The 24,706-nt window shown below is 36.9% G+C and overlaps 1 protein-coding gene across 1 annotated transcript; it reads left to right on the top strand.

The window, feature by feature from the left end:
* The first annotated feature begins 860 nt into the window (after positions 1-860).
* LOC105059986 (ent-kaur-16-ene synthase, chloroplastic-like) lies at positions 861-21,753 on the top strand. Its single transcript, XM_010943528.4, has 15 exons — positions 861-996; positions 13,414-13,564; positions 15,485-15,537; positions 15,617-15,902; positions 15,992-16,172; positions 17,311-17,528; positions 17,624-17,744; positions 17,831-17,928; positions 18,031-18,248; positions 18,369-18,481; positions 18,560-18,658; positions 18,772-18,987; positions 19,085-19,226; positions 19,305-19,550; positions 21,319-21,753. The coding sequence occupies exons 2-15, from the start codon at positions 13,438-13,440 to the stop codon at positions 21,640-21,642; spliced, it is 2,442 nt and encodes an 813-aa protein (XP_010941830.2). The 5' UTR covers positions 861-996; positions 13,414-13,437; the 3' UTR covers positions 21,643-21,753.
* Positions 21,754-24,706: the final 2,953 nt, after the last annotated feature.

Here is a 24,706-nt window from a genome sequence, read left to right as displayed (position 1 = left end):
TAAATTTTAAAAAACCAATTTTTCCATTTTTTCATGATTTTTTCCTTTTTTTTTTGTGGGAAAATTTGAAAACGCCATTTTGAATGGTGTTTTTAAAAACGCCATTCAAAATGGCATTTTTAAAGACGCCATTTCAAATGGCGTTTCTTCTTTTTTTTTTTTTGGGACGATGCCACCGTGGAAATGGAGGGTGACGTGGAAGGGGAAAAAATGCCATTCAAAATGGCGTTTTTTTCCTTTTGCATTAGTTTGATAAATAAGTTTCGTTTTGATATATTTTGGTATTTAAGTTTTTTTTTTGTATTATTTTGGAAAAGAGCTCAACAGAAGGATCCAGCGGAGGAGACTTGTTGACCTGGAATACTGGCAATGATTAAGATTTTCGTTGGCTCTTGCACTATCATGCTTAAAAGGTATCATCACCATGGATGCAGAGGATATCAGACTTTTTCTAGTTTATTGTAAAAAATATCAACTAGCGGACTTTTCCAGCTTACTGCAAAAAAATTAGATAAGCCGCCACAGTAGATTACAATATCAATTTATTGTTTTTTAGGATGGTCTTTGGTCAGATTTTATTTTTTTGGTCAAATATTATTTAATAAATCTCCAAGCATTGAAAAGTCTCCAACAGTAATTTTCTTGCTATTCTTGCAAAGAAAAGAAAACGACCACCCATTTTGTTGCATCCAAAGTCAGTGTCGGCTTTCTATTTCGTCAACATGGATGAGTAGAATTGTCTTGACATTTACGTCGAGGAAGAGGAAACCACCGCTCATCTCAATTTCAAAGATCAATAAAATTTTCTGGCACCCAAAGTTAATGGACAGCATGATGTGCCGCTATGGAATCAATTCCATGATTTGACTCTGAATTAGTTTCGTGGTTGGACTTGTAGCTCTTTGCATTATTAAAAGCGCCCTTGTTCGGATCATCTCCATCTGTTCTGGCTTCTCCCCACTGTCCGATAGCAAGACGTGCTGCCGCGAGAAGTTGGTAATGTTCTCTTTCTTTTTTTTTTTTTTTTTTTTCTCTCTCTCTTAATACGTTTGATTGTTAATATTTACTTAGAATCTGGCTACACCATTTTTTTTTCCATCTGTCTTGGTATGTTTGATTGTTCATATTTACTTAGAATCTGGCTACAGTATTGAGCCGACAGGTTAATTTAGTCCGGTTATTCAGATTGGATATCAATCTTTCTCAAAAAAAAAAAAGAAAATTTAAATATATCAAAAGTATGGCATTAGATTTCATGCCTTTTTATCATCAAACATTTTATTAGTCGATCTTTGATTAAGTAAAGGGAAGGGAGGTGTACGGATATAAAATACTTTTAGTATGCTTTATGAATATGTTCCTTCACGTTACTATTGTCAAATTGAATTAGTCGATTTTATCTTGAATTGGCACTTATTGGAGTCCAAAGATTTGAGTGTCGGAGAAAACAAGAGGCTTGGTGTTGAGTGTTAGCTGTCTCTAATCATGCCAAATGGAGAAGGTCCATATCTTGTGATACACAAGGTATTGCAACTCACATGCATGGCTGGAGTTGGCAACTTGTCGGCATAGGACATCATAGCATGACAGGCATAAATTATCATGGTTCGTGTTGCAGCTAATGCTTTGATGGCACTGCATTAGGAGGCCGGTTGAGTGTCCTAATGGATGCTAGCTATCCTTCACGATCGCAAATCTGCAAAACAAGTTTTCTCATCAAAGTATATCCAACGAGAGACCATTCGATATTTAAGTTAGTTGAAGTTTAGAGAACAGTTAAAGAAGAGGAGTAAAGTATCAACTGAGTCCAGAGTTGGATTTACCTAAGGGTCATCTTTTTTATCTCTTTATATAGAGATAGAATCACAGACTATCACGTCGAAATCATGTAGGCTGCCAGAGCCTGTTAGGCCATGATCTAACAAGCTGCTAGGATTTGGTAAGCCGTCAAGCCCTATGGAGCCATGATTTGATAGGCCGTTGGGATTTGCTCACTACCTATAATCAGGATAGTTAGTCATGGGTGTTAGTGTCTGGTCGTGCCTACAGATCGTATTTATTAGTCATGGATGTCAGTCGTAGATCGTGCCTATGTCTTGAAAGTTGTTGGAGGATCTTATAAATCATCTGCACGGCCAAGCAGGTTGATGACCTTAAGTCAAGATGGAATCAAGATCCCGCCCCGGCACACCGATGCTTGCATGAGGCATTAGATGTCATCCCTTATTCTCTGTCGGGTCCCAACCCCGAGGTAGGTAACTGATCGAGATGGAGAGGTCGGATGGAGGCTGATATCGTAGCGTCATCAAGTTTCGAGCATCTGATCATTAACAAGTATTTGGCTACGGTCTGGGGAGAAGAGGTGGGGTCCGATAACGGGCAATCCCCTAACAGTTGCCCCCAACATCGGAGTTTGAAGCGGCTTCATTGCTTCGAGTGAAAGGAGTAGTTAGCCACTGGTCACTGGTTGGATCTTTCTCCTCGGAGCATTTGTTTTGCAGTATACAAAGGATAGAATCTTGAAAATCCCAGGCTTGCTTGCATCCACCAAGTGTCGGGTATTGGTAGGTTTCATATTGTGTCTCGTAGGTAGTCGAAGGTGATTTGTTTTGTGGATCATGCAGTGAAGAATCTTAGAATCTAGAGGCCTTGAAGCGCATGGCTTTTAATGCTAGCATTTTTCAAAAATGATATTTTGCTAGAGTGGACAACTAGGGCATTTTCCTCGAGAAGGCATGGTCTCTGAGGCCTCTCAGGTAGTGACACTTGGCACATGATTAGGGTAGTGGAAGGATGCACCCTTATTTATCTTCTCTATAAATGGTGGGGCCTTACTACCTGAGACTAACCTTGCCTCATCCATCTTCCATTATGTCATTGTGGTGTCGCTTTGTTGGGTATCTGCAGGTCACCAACATTCATTTCTCCCTAGAAGGGTTTTCTCCTACCTTTTGGTCTGTCACAAGGTACTCCCAGGGGTTACACCTATAGGCATCCTTGCTTGACATGGGACATGTTGAAAAATCTCGCTGCTTCGACCATGGAACAGTAGTGGCATTGGCTTGAAGATGCCGTTGATGTCTTGATCAACCTAGTCAGAGTCAAGGGTGGACTCTCTATGGTTGAAGTTCCATCTCCTCAGCATTAGCTTGGTCGAGGATGCAGCGGTCCGCATGGGCCATTTGTCCAGATAAGGAGTGTGCAATTGCTTGGGAGCTTCTAAGCATTGTACTCCACTGAAAGGTCTTGGACCTTTCTATGAGGCAATCTTTCACCTCCCCCAAGCTAGCTTTTCGGCCCTCCTGAAAGGAATATCTAGGAGATGGATAGATTTTTTAGGAGAAAACTGCTTAGGCCATCCCTAATACCCTTCGGTAGGGACCAACAGTTGTCAAGAAAATTTTGCCTTATGGATGTCGTCGAGGATTCCTCCAAGCGAAGTTCGACTTCGTAGTTGACAATGTCGACCAAGCCCATGTTTTGCACTTTCATTCCCATTGTTACACATTTTATCTTAAATAAACTTGATTTGTAATGAACTTTTTTTGAATGGGGTAAACAAGAACCTTTTTGAATGAGATGGTTTTCTTTTGTGTGTTATGTCAACCAACCCTTGGTCATGAGGACTAGTTTTTGCCCATTCCATGTGGTCGTCAGCTCACCAAATTGAACCTTCAGCAAAGTGAGGATTTCTAGTTCTAGCCCAGGTTTGAAGTCTTCACATCCGAGGTTGTAGTCCTTTAGGTCGGTTCTTAGTCAACCCTTGATGATGGATTTCACGTTGAGTTGGTGATGTCTTTTAACCAATTACATATGTATTCGAGAATGAGCCGATAAGGTCTCATCCAAGGTAGTTTTGTGATGTTGCCATTGCAAGTCGTCATCATTGTTTTCGGTCCCTGGCCAACTAGACTAAGAGCAAGATGTGCCAGCTGGTCAGGTATCGAGAACTTCCCTGGCATGTCACCAAGGGGACGATCTAGGTAGTCTTTCTCGGTATAAATTCAAGATTAAGAGTTTGGAATGTTGCCTTGATAGCTGGCTGCCCTCCACTCCAATCTCGAGATAATCTCATCATGCTTCGGGTGGAAAGGATAGTCTTATCGTCACATCAACTTTGGTCTCTAGCTTTTCTCTGAAGAGTCATTCTTTCAGCCGCCTGGCATTTATTGTCCCCTAGAAAAGGGGTGTTCGGGCATTTCATTGTTTCATGAGTCATGCGGTTATAATGATGAGGGAGCTCTGCAATATTTTCAAAGAAATGGTTAAGGTGGAGAGGGTGATGGCAGAGGGGCTTCAGAAAAAGGTTAGAATAGTTGAGAAGCACGCCACCGTGGAGAAGATCAGGACTCTAGTCGAGGCCGTAGAAGCTTCTATCTAGGCCCACGACCTCGACTTTTATGAGTGCAAGTCTATGATCCGAGAGCTTTACCCCACGATCGACATGAGCTCCTAATCCCTCAGTGGGCAGCCAATGCTCGTCTGCAAGCTGAGGGTGCTACTACCGTCGAGGTTTAAGCTTATTTTTATTTTTGCTTTTTTTGTTCTCAGAATTCTCTCAAGCTTATAAAAATAACTTTTTAGTGATGAAAACTTTATCTTCATTTCCACTCGTAGTTGGCTTCAGAATTTTTGATCAAGTTGACTTATTCTCAATTCATGCGGTCAACTCTAAAGAGCCTTCATAGTCATAAAAACTTGTAGCCAGGTTTGTGTCGAAGTTGATTCTAAGGATGGAGGTCAAACTTGTTAACCTTTTGTGGTCAGAATTTAACTAACATCTTTGCATCGACCATCCATAATTCTCTATATTGGGATCATTGTCCTCGATATTGAGGTCAGGTGTCAACCAACCACTATTTTTATCATTGTGATCAGGTGTGAGTAGACCACTATTTTTATTATTGTGTCCAGATATCAACCGACCATAATTGTCGATATTCTAGTTAGGTATCAACCAACCATTATTTCTATCATTGTGGTTGGGTATTAGCCGACTGCTATTTCTATTATTGTGATTAGGTATCAATCAGCCATGATTGCTGATATTCTGATTAGGTGTCAGCCAACCACTATTTCTATCATTGTGGTTGGGTGTCAGCCAAACCACTATTTCTATTATTATGGTCAGGTATCAACTGACCATGATTGTTGATATTTTGGTTGAGTGTTAGCCAACCATCGCATCATGTATCTGGATCAGGTGTCAACTGATCGATATGATTGGTTCCTCATCAAATGCTTGGGCATGACTTATCGATTCAAACCATTGTCATAGATAATCTTTCTCATAGTCAACTTTCAAAGAACTATATGTATAAATGAAATTCTTTATTGCATAATTACTAGAAACAAAACTTACCAATAATACATCTAGAGGTTTTTGATGTTCCATGTATAAGGGACTTAGGTGCTATTTTCAAACTTGTATGCTCCTGATCTGAGCACTTTCTTGACCTGATAAGGCCTTCCTAATTTGAAAACAGTTTTTCTTGTTTCATTGGTTTGGAGACTTTAGCTTATCTTAGGATGAGGTCTCCTTGTCGGAAAGCCTTAGGCTTGACCTGGGCATTGTAATAACAAGCCGCTCATTATTGGCATGCCATCATTTTTAGTCAAGCTTGCTCTCGGGTTTAATTTCTTCAACTAGGTCAAGGTCGGTGTGTTGCCGATCTGAGTTACTTGGTTCATCATAGTGCTCTATTCTTGTAGACTAAAGACTAATCTCCATGGAGATCACCACTTTAATTCCAAATGCTAAGTTGAACAGAGTCTCTCCAGTCGGAATCTAGGGTGTAGTCCGATAGGCCCATAAGACACTATACATTTCCTCCACCCAGAGTCACTTGGTCTTGTTCAATCTTGCCTTTAAACCTTGAAGAATGATCCTATTTGTTACATCAGCTTCTCTATTTAACTGTGGATGTCCCACCGAAGTAAGTCTATATGCCATATGAAGTTCTTCAACAAATTCTCTGAATTTGGGATTGTCAAATTATCGTCCATTATCCATGATAATTGCTTGAGGCAATCTGAATCGACAAATGACTGATTTCCAAAGGCAATATGTGACCTTCTTCTCAATGATCTGAGTTAGTGGTTCCACCTCTATCCGTTTGATGAAGTAATCGATGATCATGATGAGAAACTTCCATTATCCAATCACTTGCAGGAATAAATCGAGGATATCAACTCCCCACTAAGCAAAAGGCCATGATGCCATGATCGGAGTCAATTGCTTTGTAGGTTATCTTTGCATGTAGGCATACTTTTGGCAGTGATCATACTTCTGAAGCAGTTCCATTGCATCTTACTGCATCGTAAGCCAATAATATTCTTGTCATATAACTTTGTAGGCTAGCAATCTATCCCCCAGGTGATTCCCATAGATGCCCTCATATATTTCTTGGAGGGCGTAGTCGGCTTCAAAGGGGTGAAGGCATTTGAGAAGAGGTAAAGAAAATGACTTTTTGTATAGTTTGCCCTTCAAAAGCACATGCTAAGATGTCATTCGTCTCAACCATCATGCTTCCGAGGGGTTATCTAGAAGAGCTCGATTCATCAAGTACTCGATGATGAGGTCTATCCAGCTCGGCTCCTGCTCCACTGGTAGAACTTTCTCCATGCTGTCGATGCTCAATTTCTTGAGGTGTTCTATGTATAACTTTTCGAGCTCGTCACACATCGAGGTGGCCAGATGGGATAGGATGTCTGCTCAAGCATTCTTCAATTTAGAATGTAAGTAATTTCAAAGTAGTCAAAGGTCAATTTCAAGACTTACAACTTTTGAAGGTACCATGATATAGCAGGATCCGAAGCCGCATACTTGCCTCGAACTTGTCCAGTTATCAATTGCGAATCGATAAAGACTTTCAATCTCTTTACCTTGAGTTCCTTGGCTATCCTCAGACCGATGAGTAGGATTTTATACTCAACCTAATTGTTGGAAGCATCGAAGGTGAATCGAAGGGTGAACTCAATCTCCATTCCTTCTGAATTGATCAAAATAAGCCTAGCCCCACTCCCCTGGGAGTTTGAGGCACCATCAACATGCAAAACCCAAAATCCAGGCAAGCTGGGGGATTTACTCATCAGGTTCATCCGTGGTTGCTCTATCTTCAAGTATAGTGCACTTAACGATAAAGTCAGCTAAAATTTAAGGTTTCATCGATGGCCGAGGGCAATAAAAAATGACAAACTCACTAAGTTTAATCACCCACTTCACCATCCTCTTCGAGATATCAAGCTACTACAGTAGAGCTCTTAGTGCCTGCCAGTCAAGATCATGATCAAGTGCACTTGGAAATAGGGCCTTAATCATTGCATCGAGTTGACGAATATGTAGACCATCTTTTCCACTCGAGAACACCTTACCTCGGCATCATGCAGAACTCGGCTCACATAGTAGATTGGTTTTTGTGCCCCCATTTCCACTCTTAGATCGAGACCGAGCTTATAGCTTTTGCTAACGTTGTGAGATATATGTATAGAGTCTCTCCTTCACCGAGCTTCGTCGACAGTGGAGGTGCATCCAAGCACTTCTTTAGTTCTTCAAATGCTTCTCGACACTCATCTGATCAGATAAAATCTTTCATGCATCAAAGAATCTTGAAGAAAGGGAGGCATTTCTCTATGATTTTGAGATAAGCCGGTTAAGAGCTATGATGCACCCAGTCAAACGCTGAACTTCTTTCTTGAAATCGAGTGCTTCATGCTAAGAATTGCTCATATCTTCTCTAGATTGGTCTCAATTTTTCATCTCATGATCATAAAGCTGAGGGACTTTTCTGAAGTGACACCAAAGGTGCACTTGCTTGAATTTAGCATCATTTGATACTGTCGTAATATGGTGAAGCTTCTTCCAAGTCGATTATGTGCTAATCAATCTTGATGTTGTTTACTAGTATATTACGACATAAACCTCCATATTTCAATCAATTTGGCCCTCAAAAATCTTATTGATGAGTCGCTGATAAGTGCCCCCAACATTCTTAAGCCCAAACAGCAAGACTTTATAGCAATATATGCCCTTCTCGATCATGAAGATCATTTTCTCTTTATTCTTGGGAGCCATCCGAATCTGATTATATCTAAAAAAGGCATCCATAAAGCTTAGCAATTTGTGGCCTGATGTCGCATCCACTAATTGGTTGATTCAGGGCAGAGAAAAACTATCCTTAGGATAGGCTTTGTTCAAGTTGATGTAGTCAATACAAGTTTTCTATTTTCTATTAGACTTTTTGACCACAATGATGTTGGCCAACCATTTTGGATAGTGCACTTCTTGGATAAAGTCTGCAACCAATAGCTTATTCACTTGTTCCTTGATTGTCCATTGTCTCTCTAGGGCAAAGCTCCTCTTTTTTTATCAGATAAATTTGTGCATTGGATCAATATTTAATTTATACACAATTACCTCAGAGGGGATTTCTAGCATATCCGAGACCAACTAGATGAAGATATCTACATTCCTTCATAGAAAATTTAGAAATTGATCACAAAACTTGATGGTCAACAATGATCCGACCTGTATGGTCTTTGCAGGAACCTCATCTCTGAGTGGAATTGAAGTCATTTGCTCAGGGTTTGCCTCAGTTATCTACTTCTCATAGATCCAACTCTTCAATTGGGAGAGTTTCTCATTGCCTTTTCCCTTTGATCGTCGTCATGAAACATTGATGAGCGAGATGTTGATCTCCTCATATTTCGCACATCTCGTTGCTCATCGAAAAATGGACAAGTAGGTGGTAGGTTGACACAATTGTTCGGAGCACATTCAATATGGATCGGCCTAGTATTACATTGTAGATTGAGGGTACACGGATGACAAGGCCAGTTGCACAATAGGCTGTCGAGGCTCTCAACCTATGATAATCGGGAGAACAATCTCTCCTTCCACTTTCACTGAGTCATATGAAAATCCTATCAAGGGGGTGCTGACCCTCCTTAGTTGATCCATAGACAGTTTCATTTGAAAGAATGCATCGTAAGATAATACATCAGCAGAACTTCTATTTTCTACTAGAACTCTCTTTACATTATAATTTGCTATGATCATTAAAACGATAACAGCATTGTCATGAGAAGTTTGAATTCTCCACATATCAATATCATAAAAAAAAAAATAGCAGCATCACCATGCTACCTCTTTGGGGTGCATTCTAGGCTCTCCTCCTCCCCCAAATCTACGTACACCTCCAAAGATCATGTGGATCATGCCGGCCTTCGATTGGTTAATCATGCCTTCATCAGTCTGTGGCCAAGTTGGGTGGCCGATCACTGCTTGAGCCCCATGGTCACAAACAAACTTCACGAGATAGCCGCACTATATCATGGCTTTCATCTCGTCATCAACTAAATATATTTTTCTATGTCGCGCCCATGGTCTTAATAGAACCAGTAGTATTACTTGCTATCACGTACCATCGACAGCTCCTTCATTCGTCGAGGACTCTAGAGGTATTTTTGTCCCTCAATTTCCATGAGGATTCATGCATGAGGGGCTGAAAGGGGAGTGTACTTGTCAAACTTGTAGACTGGACTCTTTAGCCTAGGGCTTAATCATTGTTGAGGGACTTCCTTCCCAAGACAAGCTCCACTTGGCTATTCCTGAGCTTGCTTCTTCTTGGGGGGCCTTCTTCCCTCAGCTTCTTATTGATTGGTCGCACCCTTCTCTGCTCGAGCATACTTCAATGCTCAGGCGAGGAGCTCACAGTTGGTCTTCGAAAACTTTTTGTCTAGGAAAAAGGTTAGCCTAGACCTTCATAGTCCTCGCTTCATGGCCAACATGGCCACAACTTCATTTAGGTTATGAATATCTAGAGTGACAACATTGAAGTACTTCATATAGTCCTTCAAGGACTCCCCTTCCCACTGCTAGATTGAGAAAAGGGTGTCCAAATTTTGTGGCTGCCTTTTATTGCTATCGAAGTACACCACAAACTGCTTCTCCAACTATCCGAAAGAGTGAATGGTGCCTGATTGAAGACTCAAGAACCAAATCCAAGTAGACCTCTTGAGAGTTGCTAGAAAGGCAAGACAAAGAAGGGGATCAGTCATCCCTTGGATCATGATGAGTATCTTATAGCTCTTGAGGTGGTCGAGTGGATACGAGGAGCTATCATAGGCCTCCAATTATAGCATCTTGAATCGAGAGAGAATCAGTTCTTCTGTGATTTTTTTAAAAAATAGAGGACACGTGTTGAATCCGAGGTCATTTGCCTAACCCCTATTGTCCTCTTGTAGCTCGAAAAGTCATCGATCGAGTTCTTGAAGTTTTTGATTGATCACTATCATGGACGGTCAAAATTAAAAATCTAACTCCAACTATATAGATAGGATGGGTCCGGATCGTATCCTCAGGAATCTAGGGCTATGTTATGATTACAAAAAGAATAAAAGCAAAGACTTATTGTTGCACAAAAAGAAAAGTAAATAGAAAATAAACTATTCTAAAAGTTGGATAAAATAAAAAGCAAGTATCTTAAAGATTATGAGTTAATCTTACACTAAATAGAGTTGTATTTCTTTAATGTTATTAGATATTTATAATTAAGACTTGGACATAGCTTATCTCTGCTTGAGCACGATCCGTATCCTTAGATCACGACTTGTCCCTTCGGGCATAAGCTATTCTAGGATTTTATCTCATAAGTAAAGAAAAAATAATAATAATAATAGATCAAAGCTAGAAGGCACTTGTCTTTCCTCGGCATGTCTCGTATCCATAGATCATGGTGTATCTTCGAAAAGTATGAGATATGCAACTCTTTTTTTCTCGACACACCTCGTATCCATAGATCACAATGCATCTTCGGAAAGTAAGGGTTGTCCTAGTATGTAAACATAAATAAAGTGAATAAAGAACTCATGATATTTTAAAAATCAAAGGCATAATCTTTATTGCTACATATCATAAAAAAATACAAAAAAAAATTAGAACATTAGAACTCACTCTACTTTGTTACAAGATCTCCTCTCTCCTCTCGAGACTGGTGGATCAGTCACTCATAGGTTGCTCCCTTCTTCCTCTCTCTTCTTACAAGGATTTTGAAAGATTCTAAGAAATTCCCAAGGTGAAGGTATGGAGGTCTTTTCATAGGTGTTAGGAGGGATCAAATTTATTTGGCTAGGCAATATGGGATTAATAGAAGAAAGGATGGGTGAGATCTCCTAATCCTTCACAATCGAATCCTCACGTCTCACTCTTTTCTTTTTAGATTTTAGTGCCCAAAACCCTAGCCACTCCTCTGTCTATCTCTATTAGTGTCCTAGGCGAGAACCAGCCTCAAGGCCACATGAAGACCCATGCCCACTTGCACACCGTATCCACTGTCGCCCGCATCAGATCGCTCATGCATAGAGGTGAAAGTGATATGGATATTATCCGTCCGAATTTAATTTCATATCCGATCAATCCAGATATGGATAGAAATTTTAAGATCGATTAATATCCATATTCGTATCCACATCCGTCAAAGAAAAATGGACATGAATATGGATAAACAACTATCCGATCCGTATCCGAATGTCCAAATATCTGAATCTATATGTAATCCTATACAATTTTATATATGATCACTTATTAATTTTTAAGAAAAATAAACAACATATAAACTTATTATTAACTTGATTTATCATATATTTATTAATATCTTTGATTCTATAGTTAGAAAATTTAATCATCTAAGTTATATCCATAATTATATTCATACTTTTAGTATCTGAATTATATCCATATCCGTTTAATACAAATCTGAATATAAATTTTTTCAACCAAATAATATCCATATCCGTATTTGTATTCGTCTGATAAAATAAATATGGATATGAATGTGCTAGTATTCGATCTGTATTCGATTCGATTTCAATCCTACTCATGCACCCATGTAGCTGGCCGCTTTCGCACCTGACTGCGCACCCCACCTGCATTCACTCGCACCCATTTGAACCACGCGCCCAAATGAATCCCACTGTAAGCTGCGTCCGTGCCCATTCCCGCTCTGACCTATGCTCCAGGCGCCCACGTGCCCATTTGGACCCCGTGAATCCCACTCACCCACACCCATGCAAGAACCCCTGTGAGCCATGCGAATAGATCGTGCATGATCCCCCTGCACCGCGTGGCCTTTTTTGCGGTGAGCCGTGTGAAGCACGGCTGTGGCTGTGCACCGCATATGGTTTGGACAAGCACGCTAGTATATTATAATATATTATATTATGTTAATATCTTATATTAACATAATATAATATATATTAATATATAATAATATGTCATCTTATTATATTATTGTTATAGTATTATATTATTATAATTGATTATAATAATATAGTATATTATATTATATTAATATTATTATTAATATAATATAATAATATTATTATAAAGTAAAGAATATAGTAGAAATAAATTAAAAATATTATTTTTTCGATTGATGAAAAAATGATTTAGCCACCTCTTATATGGATCAGATTTTTTAACATTTGATGGATAAATGCTATCCATAGATAAGTAACTTATCTATCTTGAAAAGCGTGAGAATATGGATAAGTTGGTCAATGAAAAAGTTAATCAATTTTTTTATGATATTTATCCATAAAAGAATAGGTTCTATATGAGATGGCAAAGAAAAAATTTATCTAAAATAATAAATTAATATAACAAAAATATTTATTTAGTTTAATAATAAATTTATAAATGATTAATGTTAGACATCGTGAAGGAGGTTAGGATACAAGGGAGTTAACAATAAGAGCATAATATGAGTACGAATAACAACATAAGCTTGACAACGAGACACGTGCTTCTCTATGGTATCTTGTATCATAGCAACGGTAGATTATATTGAAAAACAAAGGAGGCTCCTTCTCAAAAGAAACAAATCACAAAAAGGAATCATGAGAGAAAAAAATTAGGGCCTCACTAGGATGATGCACATGAAAATATACACATATATGTAGGAACAGAGAGATGAGGGGTTACTTCTACTGTGAGTTTTGGGAAGATAGAATACGAGAATACCTCCTTTTTATCTTTTCGGGCAATAATTCTCTCACACTTAGAGGAATATATGAATGTTTTAGCATATTACCATTTAAAGCAACATATTATTTGAATGATACTACAGTTTTGGAAAAAGTCACATATGATTAATTTCAAAAATAATATTGTCTAAAATATGATTCATGACGAACCAACGCTGATATTTGGCTGTAAATGCCCTTTATTTCATTCTTACTAAAGTAGTTGGTCTTCCTTTGAATCGGATCGACACGATTCTCCATATTTGTATTACTATCTAAATCATTCCTCACAGCTTATGCTTAATTTATTTCTCTTACTTTTTTGTTCCACTTTTCTCCCATTTGATTTTATCTTTTGATCTTTCTTTTCATGTCTTTCCCTCTTCACAGTGACACATTCCAAACCATAGCTCAATGGCAATGCAGTTTTCGTCTATTTTTGTCTGTAGTTCCATTTGTGGCATTGGATATCTGAATATTTATATGCCTAGTTTGAGGATCACACGTTCCACAAGAGCAGTTTCCACTAAACGTCTCGCAGGTACGAAACGCTCCAAGCAGCTTCTTTATTTCCACTTCGTCCAATAAAAATATCTACACACATCACTTTGTTAGGCCTTGGTTCCAGTAGTTCTATTTTAAAAAGATCAGCAAGCTTATGATTCTATGTTTCATGTATTCTAGGGTTTTCAGCTTATTTGTGCCAAATGTAGAGCAAATTGGAGGATTCTTTCTTGCTCAAAACACATTTAGTTCTTTTTGTAACTTTTTATTCGGCAAATTATAGTGTTATGGATGTATTAATGATCGCATCAAGCGATCCTGCTGGCTTATATCTAGCTTAATGTATCAGTATTATGATGATAATTAAGTGCCATTTTCTCACATGGGATAACCCCCTCCTTTTTCTCAAGGAAAAAAAACAAAGACAATTAAGTACCAATTTTCTCTGTCATTCCCTCTTTTCTGATATGTTGGATCATACTTCAGACGCTTTGCTTTGTTGTATGTGTAATATCTTTATCATCATCTTGCAACTATATTAGAACATATGTTCTATGGAAGTGAAGATAATGAAAACCTTTTCATATAGCTCTTTGAGAGGATAATGCATAAATTGCAAGTTTTATTTCACATTTCCTTGTATAATTAGTACAAGTCAAAAATTTGGTAGTATTTTGAAGCATGTTAAAAAAGAAGAGAAATTAACCATAAGTAGATCTTAAGAGTATAGGGCTGTCATCAAGAAAGCATAGAAAATTCATATTGCATGCTATGTCCATATTGGATAAGTATTCGATACCAATAATCGTCAGATACTTCTAGGATATGCATTTCAGTATCCAATTGCAAAAAAAAGGAAAGAGACTGAGGATACTTAGTGGATACACTTGAGACACTTCCCACCTTCTGGCAATGGAGGTGCATTCCATTCCTTTTTTTAATAATATATTACTCTTTTAATAATATATGGTAACTTTTGGAGTTTGTGATGTTGATATTATAATGGAGAGCACAGGTTGGGCTCTATGCATTTGGAATGATAGCTAAATGATAAGTTTAGGGAAGTTGAATCTATTATATAAAGTATGCACTATATTATCTTCATAGCCCACTTCCATTTTGGGATGCTCTTTCAAATGTATAGGTAAAATATATATACAAATTTATTATCACATCCTAATCATTTTGTATATGAAGTATTTTTTCTATCAGTGTATCTGTGTTGTTTTATGTCTGTATGCTATGTTCATATCAATGCTTAATAAGTTGTGATCTTGCATGTTGATTCAAAAAGAGTTAACTAGCAGCATTCGTAAGTGCCTCTATAAGCTAAAAAGATGTTGTTAATATATTTTCTAGTATTTTCATTACATTTTTTTCATGTACCTTCTTAAAATGGTGTTGGCAATTAATTGCTGGCAATTTTAAGAAATGACAACAAAAAATTCTCCTTTTAGCAGTATATGTAACTACCCTTAAACTTTCAATCCCAGCATTTTACTTAAAGGAAGGTGACTCTGCCAATGAGAAGAACAGGATAGGGAAGATCCAAGCAAATCCTTCTAATTATCAAAACAGGCTATTTAAATGGACCTGACTATGGGGGAAAATGCCTATCTGTTGTCTCAACTGGGAAATATGAATCTTCTTTTCTTTGTTAAATTAAAGTCCCGATGACACCTAAGTAGGTGTTTGATTAATAACTCAGACACATCAATTGTAAAAAAAAAAAAGTAGCATACTTCTTTGATTGGTCGATAAAAGCAGCAAGCGTTACGCCATACACTATTAATTGTTTATGCTAATAATTTGTTTGTAAGGCAGCTCTATCAGTAATTATATCTTTTCATTTTTTTTCTTTTTCACCCAGTGATTCAGCTCTATTCATTTTGATCTTTGATTTCCCATCTTCTAACTGATTTCCATATTCTTCTTGATTTTTGTTTTACTTTGGCAGCAAATTTGGGTCATGGATTGAAGAAAAATAGAAATGTCAATATTCCAATTCTGGTATGATGCCAATTCTGTGTTCTTGTAAATCTGATAGATGCATTTGTGCATGAATTGAAACTTTCAAATCAAATCATAGGGCGCTGAAGTATTAAAGGAAAGAATCAAGGAACAGCTACCTAATGTTGATCTTTCAGCTTCTTCCTATGACACTGCATGGGTAGCTATGGTCCCCCTGCCAGAATTTCCTCAGTTTCCATGCTTTCCAGAATGTCTTGCTTGGATAATAGAGAATCAACATTCTGATGGCTCTTGGGGAATTCATGGTCACCACCCCTCTCTTGTCAAGGATGCTCTCTCTACCACATTAGCCTGTGTACTTGCACTAAAGCGATGGAATATTGGTGAAGAACATGTCAGAAGGGGTATCTTCAAGGCACACAAGATCTTATGCTTTTTTTTTTTTTTTTTTGCTGCGTGCACATTAAAACAGAACATTATGCCTCAAATGCAGGGCTCCACTTCATTGGATCCAATTTTTCCTCTGCCATGGATAAGAAGTTGCATTCTCCTATTGGCTTCGAGATCATATTTCCTGGAATGCTTGGTTATGCCATTGAAATGGGTTTGGATCTTCCTGTCAGCCAAAACGACATAGATTTTATGTTTCACATAAGAGATTCAGAACTACAAAGGTTTGTTGTTCCCTTGCTCATCTATATCTGAGGATTCTCTTCGTGTTTTCCTATTTTTCTTAACCAATCTTCTCATGACAAAACATGTATACTATTGCATTCTACATTCCGATTTGGCAATCTCATTGTTCATTATGTTACTCTAAAATCTTGTATCTCTGTGAAGACTCTGTTGCTATGCATATGCCATATGTATGTGTCCTGTAAGTATTTAAACAATATAACTGGACAATATATATGTATATTCATATTTGTAGATTTCTTCTAATATATTACAACAGTTTGAGGCATGACAATTTTAATTCATAATCACATCAAAGGAAGTCTTCGCTGCACAGATTGCTTGGTGTCAGACTTTTGCAAAGAATTGGATAGGTTGGATAATTGGATAACATAGAATTAGATGTTAAGTGAGGACACTAGCAAATATAAGGTAGAAAAGATGAGGATGAAGATTGAGAGTCAATGAGAATTACTAAGTATTAAGGGTCTTTAGGTGGTAACCAATAAAATATTTTAAAAATTTCATTGAAAAAGAAAAAACTTGGAACCATGTTCGTCCAATGAACCAAAATAAGACAAAATGGTAGTTGGATATTTAGGTTGAGGAAGATGTAATCAAATAACTTTTTAGTTTTTTTCGGTACTTACTGGCAAGGTCTACAAAGCTATACCAGTACATTACCGGTTTGGTGTGCACCTCATACCAAGATAGGCTCTCAATACTTTTCTCATTCCAAGTCATGCAACTTCCAAAACCAGGCCCTATGGGTTGGTACCGAGTGGTAATGTCAGTTCCACTTGGTTCAGGCTGGTACCCACAGGTTTGGCTCGATACTAAACTGAAATCATGAGTAGTCATAAACTACTTCATATCTCATGCAGCTTTCTAGATTTTATTTCCACTGAAGAATCATATGGAAAATCCAGATAACCTTTGCATACTACATACCTTTTAATTAATTCTTTGCTCGAACAATCTCTTTAGAAAGTAGCAGAACATTCGACTGGAGTATCACCATAGCCTGATTTCTTATGCTATGAAATTCTTAGTACTTATATCATCTGCATCTTTATGATTATCACATCTTTGTCTCCTGTAGTTGCTAAACAGTAAAATTCATGTATTTTTGTTCAGAGTGTCTGAAAAAAGTTCTGAGGGAAAGAAAGCCTATCTGGCGTATGTTGCAGAAGGATTGGGCAAGTCACAAGATTGGCATCAGGTTATGAAATTCCAGAGGCAAAATGGATCACTGTTCAATTCACCTTCCACAACGGCTGCTGCATTGACCCATATATACAATGCTAAAGCCCTTGAGTACTTGCGTTCGCTTCTACAGAAGTTTGGCAGTTCAGGTAAATGCCACTGTTTTATTATTTTGAAAACATTATTTTGTTAATATTTCAGACTTTTGAAAGGCTGAAACTTTTTTGCCGTTGATTCCATACAGTTCCTACTTCATATCCTAGAGATATCCATACCATTCTTTGTGTGGTTGACAAAATTGAGAGACTTGGAATCGCTCGACATTTTAGTTATGAGATAAAGAACATTTTGGACAGAATATATAGGTAGGGAGCTTAAAAAGTGCTCTGAAGTTAAAACGTCTTATAGTACCACCATTCTCATTGCAAATCTGACTTCACCTATAATTCAGATGCTGGTTAAAGAATGATGAAGAGATCAATGCAGACATGGCTACATGTGCCTTGGCATTTCGTCTGCTACGTATGAATGGATTTGATGTATCGTCAGGTACTTTCCGTTTTTAAGCTATAGGGTTTTGAATTGTGGCTACTATGGCATATCTATCTATCTTTAGTGTTGGTTTAATATATATGCTGACATGTGATGCAGATGCCTTAACTCGATTTGGTGATGCAAGCATTTTCTTCAATTCAATCCAAGGACATCTGAAAGATATGAAAACAGTTCTAGAGTTATACAGGGCATCACAAACCAAAATCTCACCAAATGAGCTGGTTCTTGATAAACTAGGTTCTTGGTCAAGTAATTTTCTGAGAGAGGAATTATCGACCAATTCAGAGCATGGACTCCAAGTTTTTTCTCAGGAGGCAAGTTTTTGATTTGAGCCGATAAAAATTCAATGTATACTTGCGTGTTCAGAATAGAATATTTTTATACATCTGGAAATAGCAACGAAAGTTTCCAAACTCAAATTCTTATCATCTCAGGTGGATTATGCACTTAAGTTTCCCTTTTATTCGAACATGGAACGCCTAGAGCACAGGAATTATATTGAGAACTTTAAAGTTGAAAACTTTCAGGTTCTCAAAACATCATATACGTAAGTTATTAATTTGTCTGGAAAGAAAATCCTGTCTTGCATTTGCACTTATGATTCATGTATCAAACCATTTATCAGGGCTTCTGGCATTGATAACAAGGATCTCTTAGAACTGGCACTGGAAGATTTCAATTTATGTCAGTCTATGTATGGTGAAGAACTCCAGCATCTTGAGAGGTACATATTCCACAACACCCCCACGGCCCCCCCCCCCCCCCTTCTTTTTTAAGTGAAACACAAGCCTATTCCTTTTCTTAGTTCCATGTATGCTGATAATTTTAATTGAACAGTTGGGTCAAAGAAAACAGATTGGATCGGCTAGAATTTGCTCGGCAGAAACAGATATATTGCCTTTTCTCTTCTGCGGCTACGTTATTCTCACCTGAAAGTTCTGATGCTCGTATGGCATTGACCAAAAATAGTGTGCTAGCCACCATCCTCGATGACTTTTTTGACCTTGGAGGATCTATAGAGGAATTAGAAAATCTGATATCATTGACTGAGAAGTATGACTTTCTTTTTCCCCATTGGTGTTACCATAGTGCTTGCTTTAAGTTATTAGGTGTATAGATCATCCTGCTATTTTCCTCAAATCTCTAACAGGTGGGACGGAAATCATGAAAAAGAGTTTTGCTCCGAACAAGTCAAAATTGTCTATTCTGCTATCCACAGTACAACTAATGAACTCGGAGCCGAGGCATCCGCATTGCAAAAGCGTAGCGTCACCAACCATTTAGTTGAGCTTGTGAGATCTCATGTCGCAATTCTATTTTCAGCTAAGTATATTTGAGGGGGTTGTAACATTTGGCCTTATAATTGGCAGTGGCTTTCCTTGATGAGAGCAATGATGAAAGAGGCAGAGTGGGTGAGGACCAAGGCAGTGCCCACTGTGGATGAATACATGGCAAATGGATACATATCACTTGCTTTAGGACCCATTATTCTCCCGACACTCTATTTTCTTGGACCAGAGCTTTCAGTTGATGTCATTGGTGATCCAGAGTATCATAATCTATACAAACTAGTCAGCATTTGTGGGCGCCTCCTTAATGACGTACGAGGTTTTGAGGTAATATTTTTATTTTTCTCCTCTATGTTTTATATATACTTCATTGGATGAAATATTGTGATCTGATTGCCAAAGAGCCATTCCTGCATGGACATCATACATGATTTTCCAAGATGACAAATCTAGGGCGTCAAACTGGTTATGCTTCATTCAGCATGTCTTCTTAACTTGCATTTGTGAGCATTCTTATGTGCATAATGTACTTGAGATAATCAAGCCAGCGAGCTTGTTCCCTTATACCTTTTATTGGATCCATCCTTCCTATTTATCTATGATCTCCCATCCATGCTTAAGTTCTTTGACACAGATTTCATTGTCACATTTCATCACACCACCTCCATTTAAAATTGTCTTGTTTCCTTTCTCAATTCCCCTGCATGCCGAAAAAAAAAAAAGTGTGTGTGTGTACATGTGAGTGCACACATACAAATAATAATCAATAAGATGTATGCTATCATGCAACATGCGTTATTCTGTTTATCATTATGATTTCTGGACATGGAGGCATAGGTTGATGGTCAACTAGTAGATGTCTCTGATTTTCTATTTCAAGGAGTTATTTCAGTACAGTATGCCCTATACCATCCAGCATATAAAATGCTGTTGCGGATAGATGCTCGAAGATACAAAATAAAAAATGGTTCCTGTTAAAGATTATGTTTGATGGTTTTCTATTTATGAAAAAACAAGTTTTGATCATTTAACACATATATTCTTTGTTCATATTTTGGATGTGCATTTTGTTTAACTGTGCACTGTAAAAGTACACAATCTGCACCACAATGACAGTTCTAAGCTCTAACTATTAACAATAATATCATTTATGAAGCAAATTTGTGCAAAATTAACTTTTTAAATATTTTGGATATGTCAAGCATCATAACATTTATGTGAAAAGATACAAATTAATAGTGATGATTCTTCATTCACCCATCTTCCTAAGATTCATTGACATCTCGCTTGCGAGGCCTCAAAAAGGATTTGTATAAATAATGGTATTTAATTTTTTAATTTGCACTTTGTTTTGATATAGAACTTTCTTCATTGAACTATATGGCCCTTAATATTCCATCACCAAATTCCTTGAGTGTATCTATCTTGTTTCTATCAGTAAGATCATTCAACGTATGACATACATTCTGATTGTTTTAGATACCACTTTCACCCATTAATGCCTCTAAAATCTTGTTTCATCATCTACATCCATAAATTCATGGACCCTATGGATGTTGCTCCATTTATTTCAATGCTCTTCAATGTTATGGACAAATATTGGAAAAATATTGAGAAGGCGAAATGATCCAGCAACTGTTGAAATATTGAGAAAGCATGGAGATGATATGAGCATAATAATGAACAAAATTTTTCAACAACACTATTTATATTGTACTTATAAATAACCTCTCCTTATAGCCTCAATTGGTAGTTCGTCCTACCCAATAGTGGTCGCTTATATTTCATATTACCAAATAATACCTCCTCCCTTAAAGAACAAGATGTTTTTACAAATTTGATGGTGTTTTCTCTTTTGATAACAAGGACAAGCCAAATAGCTCAGGAAAATGCAATAAGTCAGATTTCCTCCTAGGAGTTAGACTAACCTCAAACTTACTTTATTGTCCACTTGGTAGTGTTCTAGTTCTATGTAATGTAATGCTTAGGGTGATTGTAGCTTAACATATTAGTGGAGATTAATATCCTTGCTATGAAGCTCTACCTATAGTTGTGGATTGATACTTTGTTTTGAAACTAATGAGTATATTGGCAGAGGGAAGGCAAAGAAGGAAAGTTGAATAGTGTGTCGCTTCATATTGTTCATGGTTGTGGTTCCACTTCTAAAGAAGAGGCTGTTAGGGAGATTCAAAGCATAATTGACTCTAGCAGAGAAGAATTGCTGAGACTAGCATTGCAAAATGAGGGAAGTGTAGTGCCAAGAGCTTGCAAAGAACTATTTTGGAAGATGAGCAGAATGCTGCACCTCTTTTATATAAAAAATGATGGATATACATCACCAAAGGAAATGGTTAGTGCAGTGAATGCAGTGATTTATGAACCAATTAAAGTTGGTCATAAATTTTCAGTTGTTAATTAATAAAAAGATTTATCTACATGTATTCTACAATGTAAAGGCAAAAAAAAAATTATTTAGACATACTACAGTTCTCTTTATTGAATGGAGTGATCCAGTGAAGATTCAATTTGACCTTTGATAGAATGTGATGGCATCATATTATTAGTTTATTATATCATGATACTAGAAGATTGGAGCTTGAATATTCAATAAGCTGCCGTCCACAAACTGTTAGTACACATTACATCTTAAATTTATATATTATAAATATATAATATATAAATATAAGATGTAATGCATACTAATATTATTAGTCTTCATTCCTCTCTTTTTTTTTTCTTTTTTTTTGGAGCCACTTTAGAATCCATACGGCAAATGAGGTTATCACAAATACATTATAAATAAAATATTAATATATTTATAATTAATAGATTTTATAAAAATATATCTATTAGTCCTAGAAATTATTAATTTTATAAAAATATATTAATAGTTATTATATAATTAGTATTTTTATTTATACTTATAATATATTATTTATTGATATAAATATTTATTTTGATTAAAAAATAAGAAAAATAGAAGTAATATACTAAAGGCTTGATTTTCCTTTTCCTAGGAATTCCAGAGAAATAGAAATAAATAAGTGAAGGAAGAGGGCTTACCCGTTGGTTTAGGAGGGAAAAAGGAGAGAGTGCATGAGGAAGAGATGAGCCGATGGAGGAGGAAAAAAAAAAAGGAAGAGATGGGAGGTGGGGTGTTGGGACGAAGCTGAGACGAAGGAGAAGAAGGGGAAGAGGAATAGGGAAGAAGGGAGGCGGCGCACAGCTTCGGCATGGGTGGAAGTCTGTGAGATCGGGAGAGAGCAAGGAGAAGAATGGAGGGGTTGGGTTCGGTTTACAGAAAGGGAGCAGTGGCAGCCCTGATGGGTTTGACTGAGTTGGGCATCGAAAAGTTGGGGTGGAAACTTCAAAATTTTCAATTGCCAGCTTTCATCATTTTGTCATGGATAGAAATTTGGCCATCAATTTGGGATGCACCATTCAAATAGAATGGACGTCCAATTTGAAAAATCGAAGGATGATCGTAAGAGCTAGCCATTCTTTTTTATAGGGAACTAAAGATAAATTTTTAATTATATTTTTAACTTAAAATAGCTATCTATTTGAGTTTTGAATAAAAATAATCATCTATTTAAAACATAAGTTAAAAGCAACTATCTATTTTGATAGTATTTCTTTATAATAAGATAATATTATAATATATTAGTATAGTATTACTTTGTAATAATATAGTATTGTTTTATAATAGTGCAGTATAATTTTATAATAGTATAGTATTACTTCATAATAATATAGTATTGATTTATAACTGTAAAGGCAATTGGATTACTTCATCTCCATTTGGATAGTTGCTTTTAAGTTATATTTCAAATAAGTAATTATTTTTATTTAAAATTTAAATGGATAGCTATTTTTAAATTTACACTCAAATGAATAGTTTTTTTCTAATTTATTTAATTATTTTTTTTTTTAATTCTCTATGATAAGGCCTGATGTACTTTTGTTTTTTTGTTTGACCGAAAGAGGAGACAAATCAGTATGCACGTTTCTTTGACGAGGTAGCTATTCAATGATGTGAGAAGAGACTCGGCAATTAGGTAAACGATAGTGATAGCGTAGGACCAAGCGATAAGACGAAGGCAGGCTTTGACGTGGCCATAGAGAGTAATATTCTTGCTGAATTTATTGCATTTGGAATCGGCACAACAAGCACTTCGGTCCGAACTCTGAACTTTGAAGCATACTTGTCTACTGGTTTATTCAATATATTTGAAAAGTAAGTGACTGATAGCTGCTTAAGCTGATTTTGAGTATTCCAAAATCAATATGCTAAACTGAAGGTACTGTCACCCACCGAAACCATGATATATGAGGGTGAGTTTAACAAAATAGATCCTACAGTTACTAAGAAGGACCACATCTTTGTTAAGAATTTAGACCAAATAGATCCTCCAGTGCCGGGTCCTAGGGGCTGTTAGAGTTTTGATATAAAATATTACTAGAAAAAATACATCAATGGTGTGGAGAGCCTCATCATAGGCACAATATGACAATGTGGATAGCTTAGTCATAGACAAGAGCATGATGTTGTGGATTGACTTACCTTGGGCAGAAAGTATGGTGCTATAGTTTATCGATCATGGACTAGAGTATAGTCATGGCTGGTCTAAAATAATAAAAAATAATTAGAAGTTTTGATGTACTAACTCGGAAATATCACTTAAACTAACCTTATTAATATGATCATAATAAAATACTTATTTAGCACTATTAAGAGTAACTATTATCAATGACACGTGATTGGTATATCAAGTTCATTGATATATGCAGCCGCAATAATATAGTGAGATATAGCTCCGGATGAATAGCCCGAGCTTGATTGATTATTTTTATTGACTTTGGAGGTTTGGTGGGACAATTCGGAAGGATATTGCCAAGCCTATGGTAGTATTGTCACTCAATGGTAGGGCAATCTAAAAAATAATGATCATATTTATTATAGTATTTGCAATATTTCTGAACATCTGTGTTGCTAAGGATGAATAGTACTTGCAAGAACATCATCTTTGATCAAATCAAATTGGTTTAGATCTACGGCATTTGATGGCTTTTGAAATGAAAGTGCTAGCAACTACATCGATGGAATGGTTGATTTTGGTGAAATTATATGGTGGCTCTCATTGGTGGAGTGATGATGCAGCAATAGCACATGTGGCATCAGATGAAAAAGTAACTGAAATTTCCGTGGCTAGAGACTACACAAATAGTTGGAGAGGTGAATCTAAGATAGGATTCTTTAGAGGCTAAAAAAATATCTTAAGAAAAATCGATCGTCGGAGATGTCGGAAATGCTAGCTCGAGAGGGGTCAAACGAAGGTAAAAGAAAATAATCGATGGGCAGGCAGCATGTCTTAAAAAAAGAGATAGCTCCGATACCATGTTAGAAGAAAGAAACAATAGAGACAAAGAGAGGGAGAAAAAGGAATTTGAATTTTTATTATATCATATTCAATCCAATGTAT

This window comes from Elaeis guineensis, chromosome 10, assembly GCF_000442705.2.
Source record: "Elaeis guineensis isolate ETL-2024a chromosome 10, EG11, whole genome shotgun sequence".
NCBI classification, from domain to species: Eukaryota; Viridiplantae; Streptophyta; class Magnoliopsida; order Arecales; family Arecaceae; genus Elaeis; species Elaeis guineensis.
The sequence above is the reverse complement of the archived record's forward strand: the minus strand, read 5'-3'. Positions and strand labels throughout refer to the sequence as shown.

What these genes read in the sequence shown, in the direction of transcription:
- LOC105059986 (XM_010943528.4), top strand. Translation starts at nt 13,438, where the DNA reads ATGGCAATGCAGTTTTCGTCTATTTTTGTCTGTAGTTCCATTTGTGGC. An exon ending in TTCCACTAAACGTCTCGCAG is followed by an intron (nt 13,565 to 15,484) that starts GTACGAAACGCT and finishes TTACTTTGGCAG; the next exon opens with CAAATTTGGGTCATGGATTG. An exon ending in CTGATATCATTGACTGAGAA is followed by an intron (nt 18,988 to 19,084) that starts GTATGACTTTCT and finishes AATCTCTAACAG; the next exon opens with GTGGGACGGAAATCATGAAA.